The 22,664-nt window shown below is 36.0% G+C and overlaps 1 protein-coding gene across 1 annotated transcript; it reads right to left on the bottom strand.

Moving 5' to 3' along the window:
• Window positions 1-5,027: 5,027 nt before the first annotated feature.
• LOC141485564 (cathepsin L-like proteinase) lies at window positions 5,028-9,372 on the bottom strand. Its single transcript, XM_074182428.1, has 2 exons — window positions 9,213-9,372; window positions 5,028-5,331 (listed from the first exon to the last, which is right to left on the bottom strand). The coding sequence occupies exons 1-2, from the start codon at window positions 9,294-9,296 to the stop codon at window positions 5,134-5,136; spliced, it is 282 nt and encodes a 93-aa protein (XP_074038529.1). The 5' UTR covers window positions 9,297-9,372; the 3' UTR covers window positions 5,028-5,133.
• Window positions 9,373-22,664: the final 13,292 nt, after the last annotated feature.

Consider the following 22,664-nt stretch of genomic DNA (forward strand, 5'->3'; position numbering starts at 1 on the left):
TCTTGATAGCCTGGAACATCGAAGAAAGGTTGGAGATTTGTCTCTCTTTCATAGATACTTTCATGGAAAGTGTTTATGTGACTTGACACATCAAATTGATACATATCAGAAGTACGCGACGAACTGTGGCTGCTCATCGTTTTGAAGTTCAACTCAATACACCTCAAACTTCACTTTTTAATAACTCTTCCATCTGAAAAACTGCGTTTGTGTGCATAAAACTTCCTGGGAACATTTTCCAAATGGATTCAATTTTCAGCGATTCAAATCCAATGTGATTCGCTACTTTCGCACAGGTACCGCTCTGGGAGCGCCTTAAGGATTTTTCTGTGGTGTTTGAATTGAAAGAAAGAAGTGTTGAAAAAAAAGGAAGTAGTTTGCAACTCGAATAGTTTTATGTTTGCACTAAATTGTGAAAAGCATTCGTGAACTAGAGTTCTAAGTTAAATTGCTCTGACGGACGACATATATTTTCAATCATTCAATTAGCAAACTGTCAGAAATTCAATGAAATAACAGAAATAAATGAAAAGTTTTTTCAGTGTTTTATTTGTTACTTCTTGTTATAAAATGTTATGACAATATTCTTCTGATTATTATATTCTTGATATAAGTCATCGAAAAAGTGTAGTTTCTACTTGCGAGAAATGACCACTCATGCGAGTAATAATCACATTTCTCGCTCGTCGAATATTATACTATTACTAGAGGATACAGGTAGGTAATTAAAAAATTAAGGTTCGTATTTCAGGTTCGCACACGCTTAGTCAAAGAGATCTATTCTTCTGAAAATTGTAACGGTTCAAATTTCTGAATTCAGAAGAATCAGCAGAGCCGCCCTGTAGGATCGTTATTTTATCAACATATTGCTGGGATGGTGGGTTGTCTAGTAAGCAGAAGAAATAAAACCGAGGAGATTTTCACGGTCAGGATTTAAAAACGATTCAGATTAGTATCTATCGTAAAGCCAACACAAAATCAAGGCTCTAGCTAGGGATCGTCCGAAACCTAAAATTATCTAGGTCAGTCAAGTCAGTCAATTCAATATTTTCATTTCCCATTCTTGAAATATCGGTAGAGAATTCCATAACACATGTTTTCAGGTTTTTTGGACAAGAATAATAAGATCACCGGCGTAAGATTCACGTCGAGCACTGTCCGACCTTTTGTTCGTTTTTTTTTTGTGGTGAAAGAAAAGCTTTCAAGGCATATTTATCTGATATAAATATGATTGGAGAAATCCTTCGGGAAAGCTATAGTTGCATCATACCCGTCGTTCTTTGAGATACAAGGAGACATTCTAGAAAGTAACAACGAAGAATCGTAGCAAGTATAAAAAATATCAAAATATCAAATACCCCGTGAGTAGAAGCCCTGATATTGATGATATATTTTGGAGCGGTCTGATTACTGAAATCTACAGTTCATTCCTTAGAGGAATTAGAGGATAGTTTAAGTTTGTGCCTTTCCTCTGTGCACCTAAGACAGCTGTTGACGGGGATATCTAATTAATAATTATCGAGTTTGATTGTAGTTAATCGAAAAGTAGATTCTGGATAGATAAAGATTCAGAGATTTACTTTTCATTACTCATTTGTTTCCTCACTTTTAATTTATGTAATGATCATCTGTCCCCGTTCATTACTCGAATATTTTGATTCGATATTGTTCCATGATAACAGTTCCCCAGTAGTAATAGCGTGATCAAAACGGTCTATAACCACGTATTAATATATTTACTCGAAACGTTTGTTTTAGTATTAAGTTCTTTTTATTAAGTTCTTTAAACTTGATGCATATATACAGGGTGTCCCTGGACTTTCTCTTTTCCTCTCGGGAATGTATAGATGGGGTCAAAATATCACCAGTACTTCATATAACTTTTTTTCCTAAAAGTCTTCGTAACCAAGTTACGGGCCCTCGAAGTTACAAAATGAAAAATGTTTTTCTTTGATAACTTTTCAAGTGAATATTCAAAATCATCCAAATTTTGGTAATTGACTAAACAAATGAATTCCGTCGATGAGCTTTCATGCAGGAGTCAGTTGTTTTGCTACAAAGTCAGGAACGGACTACCCCCGATGGTCCACACCCCAAAACTTTGAAATGACAGATATTTTTCAATATTTTTCAACAAAATAAGGTTACTTGGACAATTTCATGAATTAAAGTACTCATGTGGAAAGTCGATCGGAGCAACGAGTCTTGATAAAAATGTAGTTCTACTCGACGACATCAAACCCGCTCGTCCACCATTATTTGAAATGAATAATTATCAAAGCAGAAATAATAATGATAACGTTAATTCAACAACATTTATAACAGGAATAATACAAAGTATGCTAAAATGAAGTCGTAAACAAAAAGTACAGTACCTTTATGGAAGTTTAAGTCACAATTGTGATAGCAGATATTTTTTCAAAAGAAATATCAAGTTCTGTAGATTCGTGGTGTTTTTAAACTAACAAGCTACTCTACTATGAAATATCGAATTCATTCCATATTTTGTATGTACATAATACGTGTGGAATAATCACGTTTCGTGTTGATCAGTTATCTGAATCTCATGAAACTCAACATTCGAATGTTTCAAATTCTTCTTCACAGCTAAACTGTTGAGGAGTTTCACTGATAATTATAATTTTATGGGAGAAATTCCTTAACACGAATCTAAATTTAGCTGAAAAAACGCACATCGGAAAAAATATTTACTATACTAATAAAAAGCAAACGAATGAACTACAAAAACGGCTGCACATAATCAGGTGAAAAATATCCAGGGAATAATTATGTTCCATTTCTTTCACAGATGTTGACAAAAAAACCTTTTAGAAAGTTTTGATAAAAAATGAGAAACTGGAATGCGATTTTGTTTTGTTGAGTGGTGCGTTGTCATATGACTATCATTGTATTGTCAATATTCTATAGGATATTTTGAATTTTTTTGATATGGCCGAACAGTTTACATTCAATGAATATGCAGATATGCATGTATTTTATGGACGAGCATTTTGTAATGCTGCAGAAGCTCGTCGTCTGTATTCCGAGCATTTTCCCAATGGAACGGTACCGTCAAGAGAAATATTCGAGCGTGTCGATCGCAGCTTGAGGGAGACAGGTATGTAATAATTGATAATTAATTTGAGCACGTTGTTTTATTTCGATATTATTGTAGGTACAGTTTTGCCAAAACGAGGTGGTGAGGGCGCTCCTAGGACTGTACGTACCGTTGTATTGGAGGAAAATATTTTGGAAGCCGTCGCTGATGATCCTTCAATGAGCATCAGAAATCTATCAGAACAGTTCCATACATCCAAGTCCACTATTCATAGAATAATTAGGGAACAACTGCTCCACCCATTTCACATCCAGAAGGTACATGCCATGACACCTCAAGATTTTCCAGCACGACTGGAATATGCCAATTGGTTCATGGATAGGCAAAGAGAGGATATGACTTTTATTAATCGAGTTTTATTCACTGATGAAGCAGGTTTCAGTAGAGATGGAGTTATCAACTCTCATAATCTCCATATATGGGCCGAAGAAAATCCCCATGGGATATTGCAAACCAAACACCAACGGAAATTCAACGTGAATGTTTGGGCTGGTATCATAGGAAACCATCTTATAGGACCATTCGTTCTACAGGACCGATTGAATGGAGAACGTTATTTGGAGTTCATTCAGAACGATTTGTATGGACTTTTGGAACATGTTCCATTGCAAACCCGAAGAGATATGTGGTTTATGCATGATGGCGCTCCTCCTCATTTTAGTTTGGTTGTGCGTGACCATCTGAACCATATTTTCCACAATAGATGGATTGGTAGAGGTGGGCCATATTCATGGCCATCGCGGTCTCCGGATTTAAATCCATTGGATTTCTTTCTGTGGGGGCATCTAAAAAGCCTTATTTACGCTACACCTATTCACACAAGAGATGCATTGTTGAATAGAATAACATTACATTGTGAAGCCATACGAAACGACCCTGGAATGCTATTTCAAGTACAGAGAGGGTGTCTTCGCAGACTAAGAAAATGTATAGAGAGAGAAGGTGGTCATATCGAGCAGTTTCTGTAGCGGATTTTTCATTTCTGTTTGCTCTTGAGGCTCTTGAGTTTCGTTAGTTAAACGTGTTTGCATTATAAAAATTCGTTATGAACATTTTACCTATCATTTCCATTTTCCTTAAAAACTAATATTTTCGAATAATGGTAGACATCTCAGGATAAATGTTGTTGAATTAACGTTATCATTATTATTTCTGCTTTGATAATTATTCATTTCAAATAATGGTGGACGAGCGGGTTTGATGTCGTCGAGTGAAACTACATTTTTATCAAGACTCGTTGCTCCGATCGACTTTCCACACGAGTATTTTTATTCATAAAATTGTCCAAGTAACCTTAATTTGTTGAAAAATATTGAAAAATATCTGTCATTTCAAAGTTTTGGGGTATGGACCATCGGGGGTAGTCCGTTCCTGACTTTGTAGCAAAACAACTGACTCCTGCATGAAAGCTCATCGAAGGAATTCATTTGTTTAGTCAATTACCAAAATTTGGATGATTTTGAATATTCACTTGAAAAGTTATCAAAGAAAAACATTTTTCATTTTGTAACTTCGAGGGCCCGTTACTTGGTAACGAAGGGTTTTAGGAAAAAAAGTTATATGAAGTACTGGTGATATTTTGACCCCATCTATACATTCCCGAGAGGAAAAGAGGAAGTCCAGGGACACCCTGTATTTGCCTGTTTTTTCTACATTAGTTCGTTGCAAATAACATGTGAAAATCAATTTTTAAGTTATTACACAGTTGGTAGTGACGTTTATGAATAAAATATATTTTCCTTACCCACGTCCAGTCTCGACAATAATCGACTAGCCTGGACCGAACTACTTTTTGGTAATTACATAAATACCAAGGTAGGTTATAAAATGAAGCTTATTTATTATTATTTCCAAGCAGTTCATGAATTAATTCTGAATAGTTGTTGGGCCTTCATTCGCTCAAAAAAAATTGTATATGATCGTTAGATATATTTCCAAAAGTATTAGGTATTACAGACTCAATATCAACATCAACAACTGGAAAAGTTTCATTCATGTTTTGTTTCAAGTTGAACTCATTCTCTCAACAACCCAAACGACGACTGCTTCTCTTCCTCTGTCATATCGGTGAATTTATTTATACCCTTCTCCCAGGTTTCTTGTCCTGCTTTGAATCTCTGGTTGTGAGCGTTGATATCCTGAACGTTCTTGTCATAAATTGAACGGTGGAGAGCATCATCTTCGGGACTGTTGTACTGTTTGCCGAATTTTTGCTGAAAAAAAAATTGTTTTAGTCGAATGAATTGAAAATCGAAATCTTTGGATTCACTGGACTGGACACAATAGTTTACTTTTCAACCGGTCTTTCTTCCACACCTCACGGAGAGAAGAAGACACTTCTCAATCCATCGATGAAAGGATTATTTTCAAATATAATTCTATCCCACATATTATTCAGCGTTCGTACAAAATTTAGGATATTTGAAACATTTTTCTAATATCACCACTACGTTCAAGAACATTCAAACTATTTGAGAAAAATTTGCAAAATTTGAATTCGAAACTGAAACGATTGATAAAGGTTGGATCACTTCCCATAAAAGTGACATCAAAAACATCAACAGAACTTGCACACCATCGACTTTGACCATTGTTTTGCTTATTACAGTGTAAAAATATCAGTTAACTCCAATTCAATACATACTCTTATGATAAATGACCACCATCCATGAGGCCTCTTCCTGCATGAATTCTTGAACTGATATAGATGGTCTACACATCATTCATTCATATTCACTACATTTAGATACAAAAAATTAATCCCACTTCCCCACATAGTTGAAAATATTCTAGTTTTTTTACTGAATATTTTCACAATGCCATAATTGAATACTCAGTAAAATTATTTTCAATCACATTATTTCGACTAACTATGTAAAAATTGGTTGCACTACTTTGGTTTGTTCATAGTGATTTCAAAATACTTTTTTCAATGGGAATTTCGAATTTTCCATCAAATAACTGCCGAGATTATCGAATATCTGTCATATCATACTTTTTCTAAAATCAGATGGTTTAGATATTTTCATGTTACAATCACGTATCTATTTCATTCTCATTTCCAGATTTTTGATAAGACAATTTGCTGTGACATGGCCTCACTGCTTCTCCCAAAATGTGGCTTTAATACTTCGACAATTTTTATATCACTCAATAAGTGTTTTTCAATATGTAACACTTCATACAATTTGAACAAATTTTTTTAAGTGTTTTTTATAATACTTCAATAGTGTGTGTTACGATTAAAATGTGTTTTGCGGCTTTTTATGTTTAACCTCTATTTTCGTAAGTATCTACCAGTCACATCTGTTTGAATGTGTTTTTCTCACATTTTCGTCTTTATGCTTCTTGAAAGAAATTTTTGCATAACATTAAAAATAACAAAGAACTCTGAAGAATAGTTTGTTGGGAAACAGGATAAATTTTTTCTTTAAAAAACAATTGTTTTCTTGCCGACATTTACAATTTAATTAAATTCTTCTTCAGGGTTCTGTAACAATGGATTTTCATAAACATATCTTCCACAAAACTTATACGATTGTTATCGTTTCCATTCTACAAGACATCGCATTGGGCACTAGAAAAGATGTCGATGACCCTAATACTGCATATTTTAATTTGATAAGTAAAATACCTAAATAATTTACCTTTTTTTTCTGTCATTGGTTAAAAATCAGACATCACCTTAACATAATCACAGATAAAGCCATTCGTTTGTTCCATGTCGTTTTGTGTTGGTGTTGTCTCGGAATTTTGTCTGTTCCTTTTTAGAGACAAAACACTACAGAAAAATCCTTAAGGCGCTGATGTCAGAGCGTGCCTGTGCGGTGTGTATGTGTGTGTGTCTGTTGGATTTGAATCGCTGGATATCAAAGACATTTGGAAAAACGTTTTAAGGAAGTTCATTCCACATAAACGCAGTTCTCCAGATGGAGATGAAAGAGTTCTTGAACAATGAATTTTGAGGTGTACTGGGTTTAACCTTTGAACGATGAGCAGCCGCTCTTGGTGGAATCAAATCTGCCAAGTCCCTTGAACACTTTCCGTGAAAGTATCTGTTGAAGAGAGACAAATCTCTAACCTTTCTTCGATGTTCCAGGCTATCAGGGTTGCACGTGATGTTCGCGTCTCCAATCAGGCGGATGGCTCTTTTCTAGATGAAATCCACCAACTTCAGGGTATTTTTGGGGGCTGAGCTCCATACATGAGAACAATATTCCAAAGAAGGTCTGATCTAAGCTTTATAAAGCATCAAAAGTTGCTGAGGTGTGTACAATTTTCTGGTTCGGAACAGTGTTCCAAGATTTTGAGAAGCAGCCTTTGCAGTTTCAGCAACATGATTGTGCCGAGACATATTGGTGTCCATTTTAATTCTCAACAAAATTATCGAAGCAGAAAGCGAAATTGTCAGACCTGACATTATTATATCCGGTTTGGAGACATCTTCTTGGAGAAAAGCAATGCCTGGGTTTTTGTGGCATCGTTGGGAGTGCCACAAGGATCTATCCTTGAGCCCTTTCTTTTTAGCTTGTATATTTGTGACTTTTATCTGTCCGTGGAAAAATGCAATATACATCACTATGCAGACGACACGCAGTTATGCTGCTCTGTCGCATATTAATAACGATCTCCAAGCCATCTTTAACATTTCTTTTGCCCATAACCTCAAGCTCAATTCTGACAAATCTACAATAATGATGTTCGGAGTTCACCAACTCTACCTTTCAAGTTCGCATCGAAAACGATATACTTCCCTCCGTGGACGAGATAAAAAATTCAGGATTTTGATTTGATCTGGATCTTCGCTTTACTAAACATGTCAGCTATCTGAACCAATCTTCTTATAACGTTCTCAGACAACTTTTTCCTAATCGTGATTTGCTCGACACAAACTTAAAACTTAGACTATGCGAGGCTCTGATTATGTCAAAAATTTCCTATTGCGACAGTATTTATGGACCTGCTTTAAAACAATCGGATGCTATCCGACTACAGCGTATTCAGAATAGCTGTCTACGTTTCTCGTTTGGAATTCGGAAATATGACCATATATCCCCAGCAATGCAAGAATCAGGATGGAAAAATGTTGAGAAAATTAGAGCTCTACAGTTTCTTATCAACACACATAAAGTTTTGATAACTCGACAACCTGATTACTTACTGAAGAAGCTCAAAAGATTATCTACGATTAAGAACTTTACTACAAGGAACAGTTCAGTTCTAGTCATCCCCAAAGACAAATCTTCCATCTTCATCCGCTGCTTCTCGTATAATGCACCCAAATATTATAATCAACTACCCTTCGAATTTCGATCATACACCATCGTAAACTTTAAAAAAGACTGAAGACTTATTTATCTCATTAGCCTCTTGTCCGTTCCCGACCTTGGCATTTCTAAAATGAATTTTCTAAAATAAAGCAATAACTAACATTTTTTGATATTGTTAACTCGACTTGTGTTCATATTATTTATTTATAGTTTCTCCCTTTCTATAGTTGAATACTAATACTCCGCCTATTCACCATATACCTACTGGAAGTTTTTTTTCTTTGTTTTTGTTATTGATCCTGTATACTGTTTTATTTTATTTTTGTCTATTCCATTTGTAATTTTATAGTGAAAAAAGACTTATTATTATTATTGCGAACATTTGATCTCTTATCACTTGGAAACAAAATAAGAATCCGTTCTCTTTCACATGAGTTGTTGTATGGTAGAATTGATTCTCCGGAATTACTTCCAGCAATAGATTTATGTGTAGCAAGATCAACATCCAGGAATGATACCACTCTTTCGTGCAAAAAGGCTCAAACCAATTCATTGTTAAAATCACCAGTGAATTTGAAGTTCAGTACTGCAAACCAGTAGTAATGTGATATTTTTATTGTGGTGAATAACTATTGGTCATTCATAGCTCATTTAAATTTTTTAATGTTTCATGTGAAATTCATTCCCTTTTGTATCTGAAAGAAATAGTGAGTAAATTCATATACATATATGAATTGCAAATTTTTGCTCAATAAATGGAAAAGACTTGAGCAATAAACGCTATTATTATTATTATCATTAATATACTATCAAATTTTACCCACCTTGTAGCTATTCCATTCTCCATCACTAACAGCATGAACTAAAGCAACCGCTACGACACAAAACACAATCAATTTCAAATGCATTTTTGTTGTTATGCACAGATGATGAATTGAATGTTTGAGAGATGCTTTGAATATAACCTGATAGAACGAGATGAGCCTATATATAGATATACTGTTGAGGTATGAGAATTTCGATATTTGTCAGGACCGGACTCAAGTAACTAATCAACATTTACATGTGACGAATATTTCTCTCTGTTTTTATTATGAATAATGCTTCTCAAAAATTCTCTAATTGTTACTTTTTGTGTTCAGCTTCAGTTTTGTTTGAGAAATCCAGGTCACTTCCAAACAAAACAATTTCAAAAATAGTTTATAGGGGTCCAAAAATCATCTATCTGCAATATTGAAACACAGAAATGACTAATTCAACCAACAGGATCTTTATTCGTCACTTGAACGCTTTTGCTAGTTTTACGAGGTTTGGCGATCCACATAATATTTTCAAATGCTTTTTGTTTCGATAGTGGGGAAAGGAATCAAAAACGTTTTCGTAGATGTAATGTTATGTAGGACAAACGGGACGTTACCAGAAAAACAGATTGTCTAAACATAAAAGGGTAACAAAAAAGTTTAATATTATCAATCCAACAACCCTCATTGAACACACTAAAGAAAACAATCACAGTTTTAACTTTGCAAACCCTAATATTTTCGATGTTCAACTTTCATTAGGTAAACGACTACGCGGGCGAATCAGCGGGCTGTTACTGTTGAATTTGGTTTGTGACAGACCATTTTGAACAAATAGTTACAATATTTTTTCATCTACCCAAAACTGACAAAATTCAAACAACAATCTTTGAAACCCTATTTTTCCCCCTTGGAGATGAAAATTCTTGATTCCCTTTCTTGATGCCTATTTACGGTATACAAAGAACCTACCTGTATATTTCAAGATTCTAGGTTCAGTGTCTTCGGCTGTACGTTAATAAAAGGGTGTCAGTCAATCAACCCACTTATACAATACTAGCTTTTTCCCGCTGTTTTAAGGCCGAGACACACTTCTTCATATACCTCTCCGATCCGACTCAGGTTGGATTTTGCCCCAAGAACGGATCGGTGCAGGATTGCCAGTAGGAAATCACACTTGTCAAACATGCTTCCGACTTCTTTCCGATTTACCGCTCCGGCTTGATACACTTGCCAGTCTAGCCAGTGACGATTCAAACAATATCTCAGAAGGTCCTCTATGCAAAATGTTCAAGAATTTTAGCAACTGTGATGTAGCCATTATGGCACTCTGTTTGGGAGAAGAAGATGAAGAAAATTGAAGAGCTCTCATAGAGAACAGCGGTACAGCTCTTTAGTCTGGTCATATTGAACTGGATATTTTCTGACTTGTTCAATGAGATCCTCCAGTTTAATGACATTTTTTGAATTTAATTTAAAGAAAACAAAAAACTCAAATATCATACAAACTCCAAGCGATACGAATAGACTGCACGAACGGGTCATGATACAGGAGGATACAGGAACGGAGTCGGGTGGGAGCGGGGTTGGCCACTTATCGGAACGATGTGAATTACTCTATTCGGACTAAAGTACCATTTCCTTCTCAGGCACTCGTCCGACTGTATGATGGGAGTTGGATCTGAAGGGTGTATGACTGGTATGTCCCAGCCTTCACCCGTGTTACTGTGGGAACCTCCCCTATGATCTATCTACATACATTCGAATCCGTTGAGCTGTTGTATGTAGGTATTTCATTCTAATACGTTCAGTTTTTTTTTTGCTGATGCTGTTCAGTATTGTATAAGTGGGTACCTATTGATTCACTAATACACGAATATTAATGTACAGCCGAAGCTACTGAACCTAGAATCTTGAAATATGCAGGTAGGTTCTTGGTATAGCGTAAATAAGCATCAAGAAAGATAATCAGGAATATTCATCCCCAAAGGGGGTTGAGAGATTGTGTTAACTAGTTCAGTGATCCAATGTTGTGGAATTGGCCGCGGTGGTAGTGCGCCCGACTCACGATCGGAAGACCGTGGGTTCGCGTCCCGCCTCGACCAGATATTTTTCTCGAGAGAATTTATCTGGTTGAAGCTGGGATTATTCTGCAACCGTGTTAGGAATCCCACGTTAAAAGGTAAGACCTCGTTAGTCCTTAGCTCGCACAAGTTCTCAACTTCTGAGAGTTGTCGTTTGGATAAATCAAAAATATTACAACAACCAAATTTTCGAGACAACATCAACACAAAAGGACATGAAAGAAACGAAGAAAAAATTTAATTAAATTCGAAACGTCGACAAGAAAAATATTGATCCTATTATCCAACCAATCTTTTTCCATTAAAAGATTGTATTGAATTTCGTCAGTTTCGAAGTTGGAAACCTGAAGTTTTCGGTTAATGAAAAAATATCATAACTATTTGTTCAAAATGGTCTGTCAAGAAAATTGATATGACAAACCAAATTCTACGTTGGCGAAGCCGCGGGCAACAACTAGTCGTTTATAATTTGAAATAAATAAAGTTTAAAAAAAAACACGCTTTTAAAGAACATCGAACTAAAAAGTTAGAAAAATTTTTTTTATAAGCTTAAAACAATAACGATCGAAAAATACTAGTATTATTGTGAAAAATGCCTGGGCGCTAGATATACAGAAAATATGGCACAAAGCGTCCATGCTTTTGTCACAATAATACTAGTATTTTTTGATAGTTCATGTTTTAAGCTTATTTAAAAAAAATTTTTCAACTTTTCAGTTCGATGTTCTTTAAAAGCGTGTTTTTTAGTTTTTTAATCTATATTTATTATTTTGATTTTCTTTTGAACAACCTATCAAGGAGGTTAAGTAAAGCGCCATCTGCCCGCGAATAGATCAAGAAATATCAAGTAGGTTACATACAGCGCCATCTGCAATCATACATACATACATACATACATATATACATACATACATACATACAGGTGAAGCTAATATAAAGCGTGTAGAATAATAAATAAAAAAGTCCAATTCTAATCAGTTGTCTCCCTTGATGGCGTATTGATTTTTAATGTGTCTGTGGTTGTATGAGTTTCACGTAGTTGGTAAGGTTTTTTTTCAACATGGATGAACTGATGTTTGGTAAGTCAACCTGTTTGTTTTTTTACAAAATATGAGATCAGTGAAAACTATATTAATTTGCAATATGTATTGGCATGTATATTGATGGATGATGGACTTAATAAATTCCGACACTTCGACAAAAAAATAAATTGTTCATCTATGAAAAAATTGTTAATCCCTCTCCCAAGTAATGAAAAACAACTTTTGATAATGTTTGCCAGAAAGTAGCCTTAGCACGATATGTTTTCAGAAAGAGCATCTTTTCTACAAACCTATTGGGAGTTGCTTCACATTTTGTATCATTAGATAGAGAATTGAAGTCGTTTTATCCAATATAGTGTCTCAAACTTCATTAACCTATTTTAATAATTTCAGACTTAGGATCCTTCTCTTATTCATGCCTGGGGTGGTTATATTCAGAAGTAATATTTATTAATATTTCAGACTAGTTACATTCGATTTTTGTGTAGAATTTCATATTTCCAGAAATAAATCAGAGTGTGGATCTGTTTTCCTAATCGTAAATCATCCTTGAACAAACTACATCCTATGCTTGTTTAATTAGTTTTCTTAAAATTATGCTCAAGAATCATTACATAGTATTTGATTAATTGTTCAAATATTGAAATGTGCTAATGAACAATTAAATTACGTGATAACTTCAAAGGTGTTTGTTCATCTCAATTTGACAACAAAATTATTTCGCAAAAATATTCTGCGGTAACGGTGATTACTAGACGTCATGGTTCTTCAGAATATGATCACTTGGTCATGAAGGAGGCACAGTATGTATTATGAAAAATTCGAATATGAGTATGAAAAAGTGTAGATCATGCAAAGAAGTATCTTTCAGACAAAACTGGAAAGAGAAGCCCTCTCGAAACAGCTACTTCCACATAAACATTGAATTATATGAAAGAAAAATACTTCCGAAACAACTACTTCTGATATGAACAGTGAATTATACAAAAAAACTTTTCTTCATTCATTTTGTATTCCAAACATCCGTTAAGGAAAAGAATCAGATAGAATTCAAGTAGGTGATGCCCTACTTCAGAGTACCCCGACTCCTCCACTTTTTGTCATCACCCAGTTAACCAATCAGAAGTTACCGTGCGCAGCAGCGGGAAATTCAAATTGTTCTCACTTCGATCAATCAATCAATTTATTTGCTTATTATCAATACAACAGATTTAGCATCGTCAAGCTAAATACATATGGTACAAAACATACACATTAAAAAGGCAGAGCATTAAAACTTGAAAAATTCACTAACGTCATAAGGGCAGAGATCAACCAGGAGCTCTTTTATACTATTTTTGAATTCATTTATATGTAATTTTCTCATATATGGTGGTGGATGGTTGAAGTGCCTTATCGTCAAAGTAAAAAAGCTTTTATGAGTAATTGCCAATCGATGTTGTAGCATAAGAAGAGTGAGGCCATTCATGATCAAATATCATGGTTGCCAATAACTTGAGGGGTGTTATTTTGTGTCTTGATATAGACAAGACACTGAAATATGTATAAAGCCGTAATGGTTAATATATTAAATTTTTTAAATAGAGGTTTACAGCTGTCAGTTCGTTTTGCCCTTCCCAGGATTCTAATAGTCGTTTTTTGTAAAATGAATATCTTTTCCCAATCAGTTGAAAGTACCCAAAAAACCAATCCGCATGACAGCTTAGACTGAAATAACCCCATGTAAGCTGCTCTCGAAACATAAGAGGGAACACATTCATTGGTTATACGAAGCAGTAAAGAGTGCTGGACGGCTTAGTAGCGAGATCTTTGATGTGTTCTTTCCAATTAAATTTTTGATCCAGCGTTAACCAGAAAAACTTAATGGATATTTGACTGTCCTTCAGTTCTTAGTGTGACCGTAATTGTTTCAGTTTTCTTGACATTCCAGCATAACTTATTGGCGGCAAAAAAAATTTCGATTCTTTTCTACGCGTTGTCAGTTAGTTGCTTTGGATATTCATGTTCAGGGTTACTCTCATAAATAGTAGTATCATCGGCATACTGAATAGTGTTCAGGGGGTTATTATGGTGTGGAAGACCAATAACATATATTAGGAATAGTAGGGGTCCCAAGATTGACCCTTGAGGCACCCCTGCTGTTACTCTCACTGCTGGAGATCTCATACTACTCTGCTCCACAACCTGCTTTTGTTCGGATAGGTAAGAATCAATCAAATCAGCTATTTTCCCCCCAATTCCATAGTACGGAAGTTTATCGAGTAGAGTCGAGTGTGACACAGTCGAATGCCTTCGAGAGGTCAAAGAATACGGCTGTGAGTGCTTCCCCCCTCTCGAAGGTACCTACCGTGGCTCGCACTGGGGCTTTGAGAGCAAGTCGTTCAAAACCCTCAATGGGTTTTGATAAATTTAGGATTATTGAGATGGGACGGAAGTTTTCTATCTCATTTTTGTCTTCGTCTTTTTTGAATATAGGGGTCACTTTACTGAATTCAAACTTCTCGGGATATACTCCTGTCTCAAAGCATTTGTTTATTATTTTGGTGAGGGGTTCTACTAATCCCTCTTTCATGTTTTTCAACATCTGTTTACGGATTGTTTTATCTTGCTCGAGTAGTTTTAAAAAACCAGACAAAAAGAGCATGTTATTAGAAAAATCAGAGATTCAAGAAAAAACTATTTGAGAGAAATAAAGACCAGAACATCAAAACTCTCTCTCTCAGTACAACTACTTCTTGAAAATGGCTTCAAAGTCGAAGCCAAAACGTCGAACAATGCAGAAATTTAAGCGCGGTTCAACCCGAAATTTTGATGTTCAAATTTCTAACTGCGGAAACCTATTCTATTTGTATACTTATCTGGTGACGTTTCGAAGACTTTATCCATCTTCGTTATAAAACCTACGATCAATTTGATATTATCAGTGTCAATAATAATATTGATTTACATCAAAAAACGAATTATAACTACAAATCATAATGTTTTGATTTGAATTGGTTGAATGAAGAGAGTGGATAGTCTTTGGAACGTCATCAGATACATATTTATTTTCATAAGCAAAATTTCATGAATTCAAGTTACTATCAAATTAGAGTTCTTTTATAAAAAGCTATTTCATCAAATGCAGTATTTTTTTCCTTTTCTACATTTGTATTCATTTTTAAATTTGATATTCTGATTGTTTTATAGATTTGTAGAAGGTAGCATTCCTAAATGAAAAAAAAAATTCAAATATAAATTGTCCTTCTCAAAATAAAATATTCAAACAAAATTAGTTTTCACAATATTTCAATCATCTTCGCATCATATCATTGAAAAATTAATATTAATATTAATACTGTCTTTAACGCAATATGATGAACAACTTTGGCCGCCTCTTTTGAAGTCGTTTGTCGAAAGTCACTATTCCAATGGCTCATAAGCGGCTTCCTCAAAGGTCATAGCGGATAGAAATATCTCAGTGACTTCGTGGATAAATTGCAGTGCCACTTGCTTGAGACGACTATGTTGCTTTGAACTTAGGTCGTTGGCTTGGTAGGCTTTATCGTTAGCCTCGACACCAACATGAGGTATTGAAAGTAATTATGAACTGATGATGGTGATGGGGTCATCGATTCAATCATATGATAATTTGCTACAAATAACATGTTTCACGAATTCCGTTTCATTTCAGGGAAGTCCAGTGCCAACATGCCATAGAGAATGGTCACAGAATAAGCCAAAGTGATTGAAATTGTTGATACCGGTACATGACAACAAATTTTTGGAAATTAAGAAATCTGAACTTGTGAAATAGGATCTTTAAACAATAATAAAGGTCCCATTGATGATAGCTCAATGTTCGCACCAGTACATGATCACGGGTAGAAAGAGAAAAGAATAACGGTAATCGTCAGGTAGTGAATAACAATAGGACAATAACAAAATATTGTTTATTTTTGGTGAAAAAAAAAAACAAGCGCTACAGAAAAATCCTCAAAGCGCTCCCAGAGCGGTGTCTGTGCGAAAGTAGCGATTCATATTGGATTTGAATCGCTGGAGATCCATCCAAACATTCTCAGGAAGTTCATTCTACATAAATGCAGTTCTCCAGATGAAGATGAAAGAGTTCTTGAACAATGAATTTCGAGGTGTACTGAGTTGAACCTCAAATCGATGAGCAGCCACAGTCCTTCGCGTATTTCTGATATGTACCGCTCTTAGTGGAATCAAATGTGCCAAGTCACTCTATAGAAGTGAGACAAATCTCCAACCTTTCTTCGATGTTCCAGGCTATCAAAGTTGCACGTGATGTTCGCGTCTCCAATCAGGTAAATGGCTCTTTTCTGGTTGGAATCCAGCAACTTCAGGGTATGTTTGGGGGCAGAGCTTCATATATGAGAACAATACTTCCAAGAACGTCTGATCTCAGCATTATGAAGCATCAAAAGTTGCTGAGGTGTGTACATTTTTCTGGTTCGGAACAGTGTTCTAAGCTTTTGAGAAGCAGTCTTTGCAATTGCATATGCATCTACTTTCTTAGATGCATACAAATTGATAGCTTTTAGAGAATAGTCTTAGTCATCTTTCGATCATGTTAACTTGGTTAGCAAAACACGCGGCGAAAAAGTTTTTTCAATAGAAAATGTATATTCGTATTGGAAATTGAAGGAGTGATATGGAAATGGTGAAAGTTTTTTCTTGATAACCACCTGAACTGAAAATTCACAATACAATGTTCAAAATGATCTTGATTATTCATAATGACATAAATATTATTTCAAAGTCAACCTATAATCAATCCATTGAACGTTTTCTTATTTGGATTGGTTTGGGTTGTTGATTATATCATCAGATATGAAAATGTAAATATAATAAATTCGAAAGTAATAATCAAATATCCATTGAAAAGTTATCCAATCAATGAATATTCGATGTGATGAGTTGATTGAAATCATTGAACAAATATTATCAAGTACTATCCAATACAGTTTGAAATTTCAGTTCTGTTTGAAACCACAGCCAGTTGAAATGTCTCACAGGAGGGACATATATCTCAATATATTTCTTAGGCAATATAAAATTGCACAAGTTTTTGGATTCATTCCGTCGGAGTTGAAGAACCGAGATATAATTGAAAACTTCATCAGATTGGTGTATCTAGTACTGGCAACGGCTGGGATTTTATTCTCAGTATATTTTTCTGTGAAAGTGAGAATTGAAAGTACGCTCCTTTCGTACTATGTCACCAGTATTGTGGAGGGAATTGATAAATATTTTTTCGTAACCGCCTCATTGATCACTATGAAGGACCAAGACACTTGGAACTCGTTTCTGAAACTATCGAAGGAAATATCACAAGTAACAATGAATAAGGGCAGCCGTGGTAAACTTTCAGCTATTATATTCTGCATCTCTCACGTCATCTTCTTCTCTGTCGTCTTTTTTGAAAACTATTCTGACATCTCGAGAAACGCCACAGTATTGGAAATGGTGGTGAAAAATTTCGATATTGTAACTTATTACCTCATTTTTTTCACTGAAATTTTCCTAATCTGCGCATCCAAAGTTGCTTCATCGGGGTTGAGTCACATTGAAGACTTGCTGAAAAACATGTCCAATGATGTAATGTCGAGGAATCCACAGGAAGTTAATGAAAACTTGATCGATATTGACAGATTTTTTGGAAAATGCTCCCACTTTGTTGAACGGCTCAACAGTATATTTGGTTGGCCTTTACTTTTCATTTTCGGTTTTGCTATGGTCAGACTACTTGCAATTTTAGGCCAAACCATACCAGGAATTTCGGGAGTCAGCAATTATGTATATTATAGTCGTTCTGTGATCGACATATTCCATCTGGTAAGTTATTACGATTGTTTGAAATTCTAAAAGCACAGTTAACAAAACTCCCTCGGTACATTTCTTTCACAGGATACAATTATTTTAACTACTCATTTTTTTTGCAGTCATATCGATGAATACTATCTCTCAAAATTATTTTCTCTCATACTGCGTGATTAAGCCGAGCGTGGCCAACAAAACTCATACTTTTTCAAATAGAACACCCAGTATATAAATACGTCATTCAATTCCATATTTTTTAGCTCTCTAAGGATTTTTTGTTTTCGAATTCACATTGCGGCATTGCCAAGTTATTCCAGACAAATCTATTTTGCAGACAATATTTTTCTAATTCACCACCCGCACGTCTACTGCAATTAAGTGAATATTTTTCATGAATAGTTAGTCAACATCACTATGATTATTTCTGGAATCGCAACTTTCGGAAACAATATATAATGTGCTCGGTAAAACCGGTCAAGTTTCATTTATTTTCAAACAGACATAAATCAATATTTCAAATGGAACACTGTATTTTTTCATTTGTATGAAATGTTTCAACATTTCATTACACTTATATCATAGGTATAGTATACAAAAAACTGATATTTTACAAATTACACAAAGTTTTAGTAATTGTTGTAACCACAAAAAATAGTTATTTTTCATACAAGGGAAAATTCATAAGATTTTAGCCCGAGAGATAAAATCTAAATTTTTACCGTGTATAATACATAATTTTTTACCCCTACCTGGCTGGGGTGGGATGGATGAAAAAGTTATTCATCCGTTAACGGGGGACATGAGAGCCTCATTCGACAGAGTGTCGGGGCCTTCTATATCGGGAGGGGTCGTCTACAGCATAATCTGTGGCTTCCCTAACTAACGGGTTTTCATGAGTTTCCGTTTTTTCGAAAACTCTCTCATTCCTCGACTGAATGGACTGCCGAATGGAAGGCAGCTGCAAATCTCTGCGGATGGCTTCATTCCGCACGAACCAAGGAGCATTCACAATCATCCTTATTAACTTATTTTGCAACCTTTCCAAAATGGAAATGTTGGCCGGAGCCGCTTGTCCCCAGACGCCTGAAGTGTACATGATGACAGGTTTGAACATCGTGTTATAGATCGTAATTTTGTTTTTTAAACTCATCTTTGATTTTCTATTGATCAGAGGGTACAGACTGGCTATCCGACCCTCGATCTTAGATTTGACGTATATAATATGCGGGTTCCAAGTGAACCTACGGTCTATCAAAAGGCCGAGGTACTTCACCCGCGCTTGCCAGTCAATCTCCCTTCCAGAGATTCTCACTTTTCTGACCGGAGAAGATAATAATCTTCCCATGGTTATCGCCTGAGTCTTTTCCGGGTTTACTCGGATCTTCCAATCGAGGTACCAGCGCTCGAGGTCGTCCAATGCACGTTGCATGTAGACGACGCCGAGCTCTCGACCCATGGAAGATGAGAGAAGAGCCGTGTCATCGGCGTACAGGGATATCTTCACTCGTTCGGACCTAGGCAGGTCGCTGGTATAAAGTGAGTACAGCGTCGGAGAGAGCACGGCCCCTTGTGGCACTCCAGCGAGGATCTCTCTGCTGTCAGACAGAGAGCCCTCTACTCTGACCTGAATAGTTCTGTCTTTCAGGAAAGACCCGATCCACCGGATCAGGCCCCGAGGTAGGTCGAACGCGTTTAGCTTATGCAGAAGCACTTCGTGCCATACTCGGTCGAAGGCCTTCGAAATACAAAATGAGAAAAAACCAAAAAAGTACTTGAAGAAAATAGGTTGCGTAAATGCAAGCGAAACATAAGTGGAACCACTTATTGGTGTGACACTTGGCAAGTTGACTTGGGTGTTACACCAATAGGTGGTTCCACTTATGTTTCGGTTTTTTCTCATTTTGTCTTCAATCGAGGACCGCCTGCCCGGTACTGACGATGCCCAATAGGCTGAAACAGCTGTATACCGGTGGCGCTCTTAAATTGAAATCAATATGGGAATGATCAAAGAGTACTTATCTATTTATTTTTTGATTTTCATGGAATTATTTTCCAGCAGCTTGACTGCATTAACCTTTCTAGATTTCATATCATTTCTAGAAATATGTGGATTTGTTTTCCGATGGCATTTCAGGTTAGCTTCCCAAATTTCTGCTACCGCAGTTGTCGGTTGATTGGTCAAACCACCAACACTGACATAAAAACTTGTCAAGTTGACTTGGGTGTCACATCAATAGGTGGTTCCACTTATGTTTCGCTTGCATTTACGCAGCTATTTCCTTCAAGTAATTTCTTGGTTTTTTCTCATATGGATTACGTCTCATTTTGTCTTCAATCGAGGACCGCCTGCCCGGTACTGACGATGCCCAATAGGCTGAAACAGCTGTATACCGGTGGCTCTTAAATTGAAATCAATATGGGAATGATCAAAGAGTACTTATCTATTTATTTTTTGATTTTCATGGAATTATTTTCCAGCAGCTTGACTGCATTAACCTTTTTAGATTTCATATCATTTCTAGAAATATGTGGATTTGTTTTCCGATGGCATTTCAGGTTAGCTTCCCAAATTTCTGCTACCGCAGTTGTCGGTTGATTGGTCAAACCACCAACACTGACATAAAAACTTGTCAAGTTGACTTGGGTGTCACATCAATAGGTGGTTCCACTTATGTTTCGCTTGCATTTACGCAGCTATTTCCTTCAAGTAATTTCTTGGTTTTTTCTCATATGGATTACGTCTCATTTTGTCTTCAATCGAGGACCGCCTGCCCGGTACTGACGATGCCCAATAGGCTGAAACAGCTGTATACCGGTGGCTCTTAAATTGAAATCAATATGGGAATGATCAAAGAGTACTTATCTATTTATTTTTTGATTTTCATGGAATTATTTTCCAGCAGCTTGACTGCATTAACCTTTTTAGATTTCATATCATTTCTAGAAATATGTGGATTTGTTTTCCGATGGCATTTCAGGTTAGCTTCCCAAATTTCTGCTACCGCAGTTGTCGGTTGATTGGTCAAACCACCAACACTGACATAAAAACTTGTCAAGTTGACTTGGGTGTCACACCAATAGGTGGTTCCACTTATGTTTCGCTTGCATTTACGCAGCTATTTTCTTCAAGTACTTTCTTGATTTTTTCTCATTTTGTCTTCAATCGAGGACCGCCTGCCCGGTACTGACGATGCCCAATAGGCTGAAACAGCTGTATACCGGTGGCTCTTAAATTGAAATCAATATGGGAATGATCAAAGAGTACTTATCTATTTATTTTTTGATTTTCATGAAAAAATGTCAAACTTTTTTCCCGTCACAGAAAAAATGTATTTTCTTACGTACACTTACTCAAATTTGGTTTTCGAATATTCAAAGTAATCGCTAGTACATTGGCATTTTTTTGCTTTTTTTCATAAACCCTGTTATACATGACTGACATCAAAAAATGAATCTCAAAATTTGTCAATAACGCCTATGCTGATTGAATTATTTTCGTTATGAATTATGTATTGGAAGATATGGTGTAAATGGTCTATGCTTTGCGGGAAAGTGACGGAAACAGCCTCCTTGCATCTAGGATTCACAAAGAGAAGTTCCCCGAAAGAAGGCAACCAGAGAAAAGGGCCTTTCAGGCTCTAAATCAAGGTTTGAAAGAACTGGTAATGTCAATCACGGGAACTTCGAACGTGTCTGCCCTGCAACAAATGAAGTGAATGAATTTCAAATTGCTATCATTGCTCACTAAAGCACTAAAGTGAATTTCAATGCAATATCGATATAAATCTATATGGATATATAGGAAGAACACTCTGTGTAGTCTGAAATTGTCTAAGCCCAAAGTTTAACACAAATCCTTCGACATGTTCAAAGAGACAGTCTGGCTTTGTGTAAAACTTTTTCCAAGTGAGCGTTCCAAGTGAGTATTTTATCAAAGGCAATGCCAAGATATTTAACCTTCCTTCCAAATGGAATGACCTCACCATTAATGGAAATTGGCGTTAGATCGTCCAATTTTCTTCTCTTGGTGAAGGGGATTACCACAGTTTTGTTGGGGTTGACTCTCCCTCAGACTCCAACTGTGAATAACGTCCAAGGTGCTTTGGATGACATTACAAGCTACCCTTCCCGACCTGGATCCTGCCAGGATGACAAGGTCATCTGCATTAGCTTGCAGATCAATTTTATTTGTAAAAAAAGGCATAAAGCAGATTATCCATCAGGAGCGACCACAGAAGGGGAGATAGTAACCCACCCCCTTGAGGGCAGCCCCAGGTGACCCTGAACCTGATGACCTAGCCTTGAAGAGTCGAAGTTGCAGTTCTGTTTACTAGCATGGCATAGATCCAGCCGGTTATGATCGATTCAATGGCTCTTCAAGCCAGAGACAATCCTATAGACATAGGACGTGCATTGTCAAATGCTCCTTCAATATCAAGAATTACAGCAACCGCAATCTCCTTGTTGTCAAAGGACCGGGAAATTTTCTCATCGAAGTTGATTATTGCTCAATCTGTCGATTT

This window comes from Leptinotarsa decemlineata, unplaced genomic scaffold (assembly GCF_025532065.1).
Source record: "Leptinotarsa decemlineata unplaced genomic scaffold, Ldec_3_MD MMD2_P_RNA_scaffold_2, whole genome shotgun sequence".
Lineage (NCBI taxonomy): Eukaryota > Metazoa > Arthropoda > Insecta > Coleoptera > Chrysomelidae > Leptinotarsa > Leptinotarsa decemlineata.

Coding starts and splice junctions, on each gene's coding strand:
- LOC141485564 (XM_074182428.1), bottom strand. CDS start 9,296: ATGCATTTGAAATTGATTGTGTTTTGTGTCGTAGCGGTTGCTTTAGTT. Junction 5,332..9,212: donor GAGAATGGAATAGCTACAAG/GTGGGTAAAATT, acceptor TTTTTTTTTCAG/CAAAAATTCGGCAAACAGTA.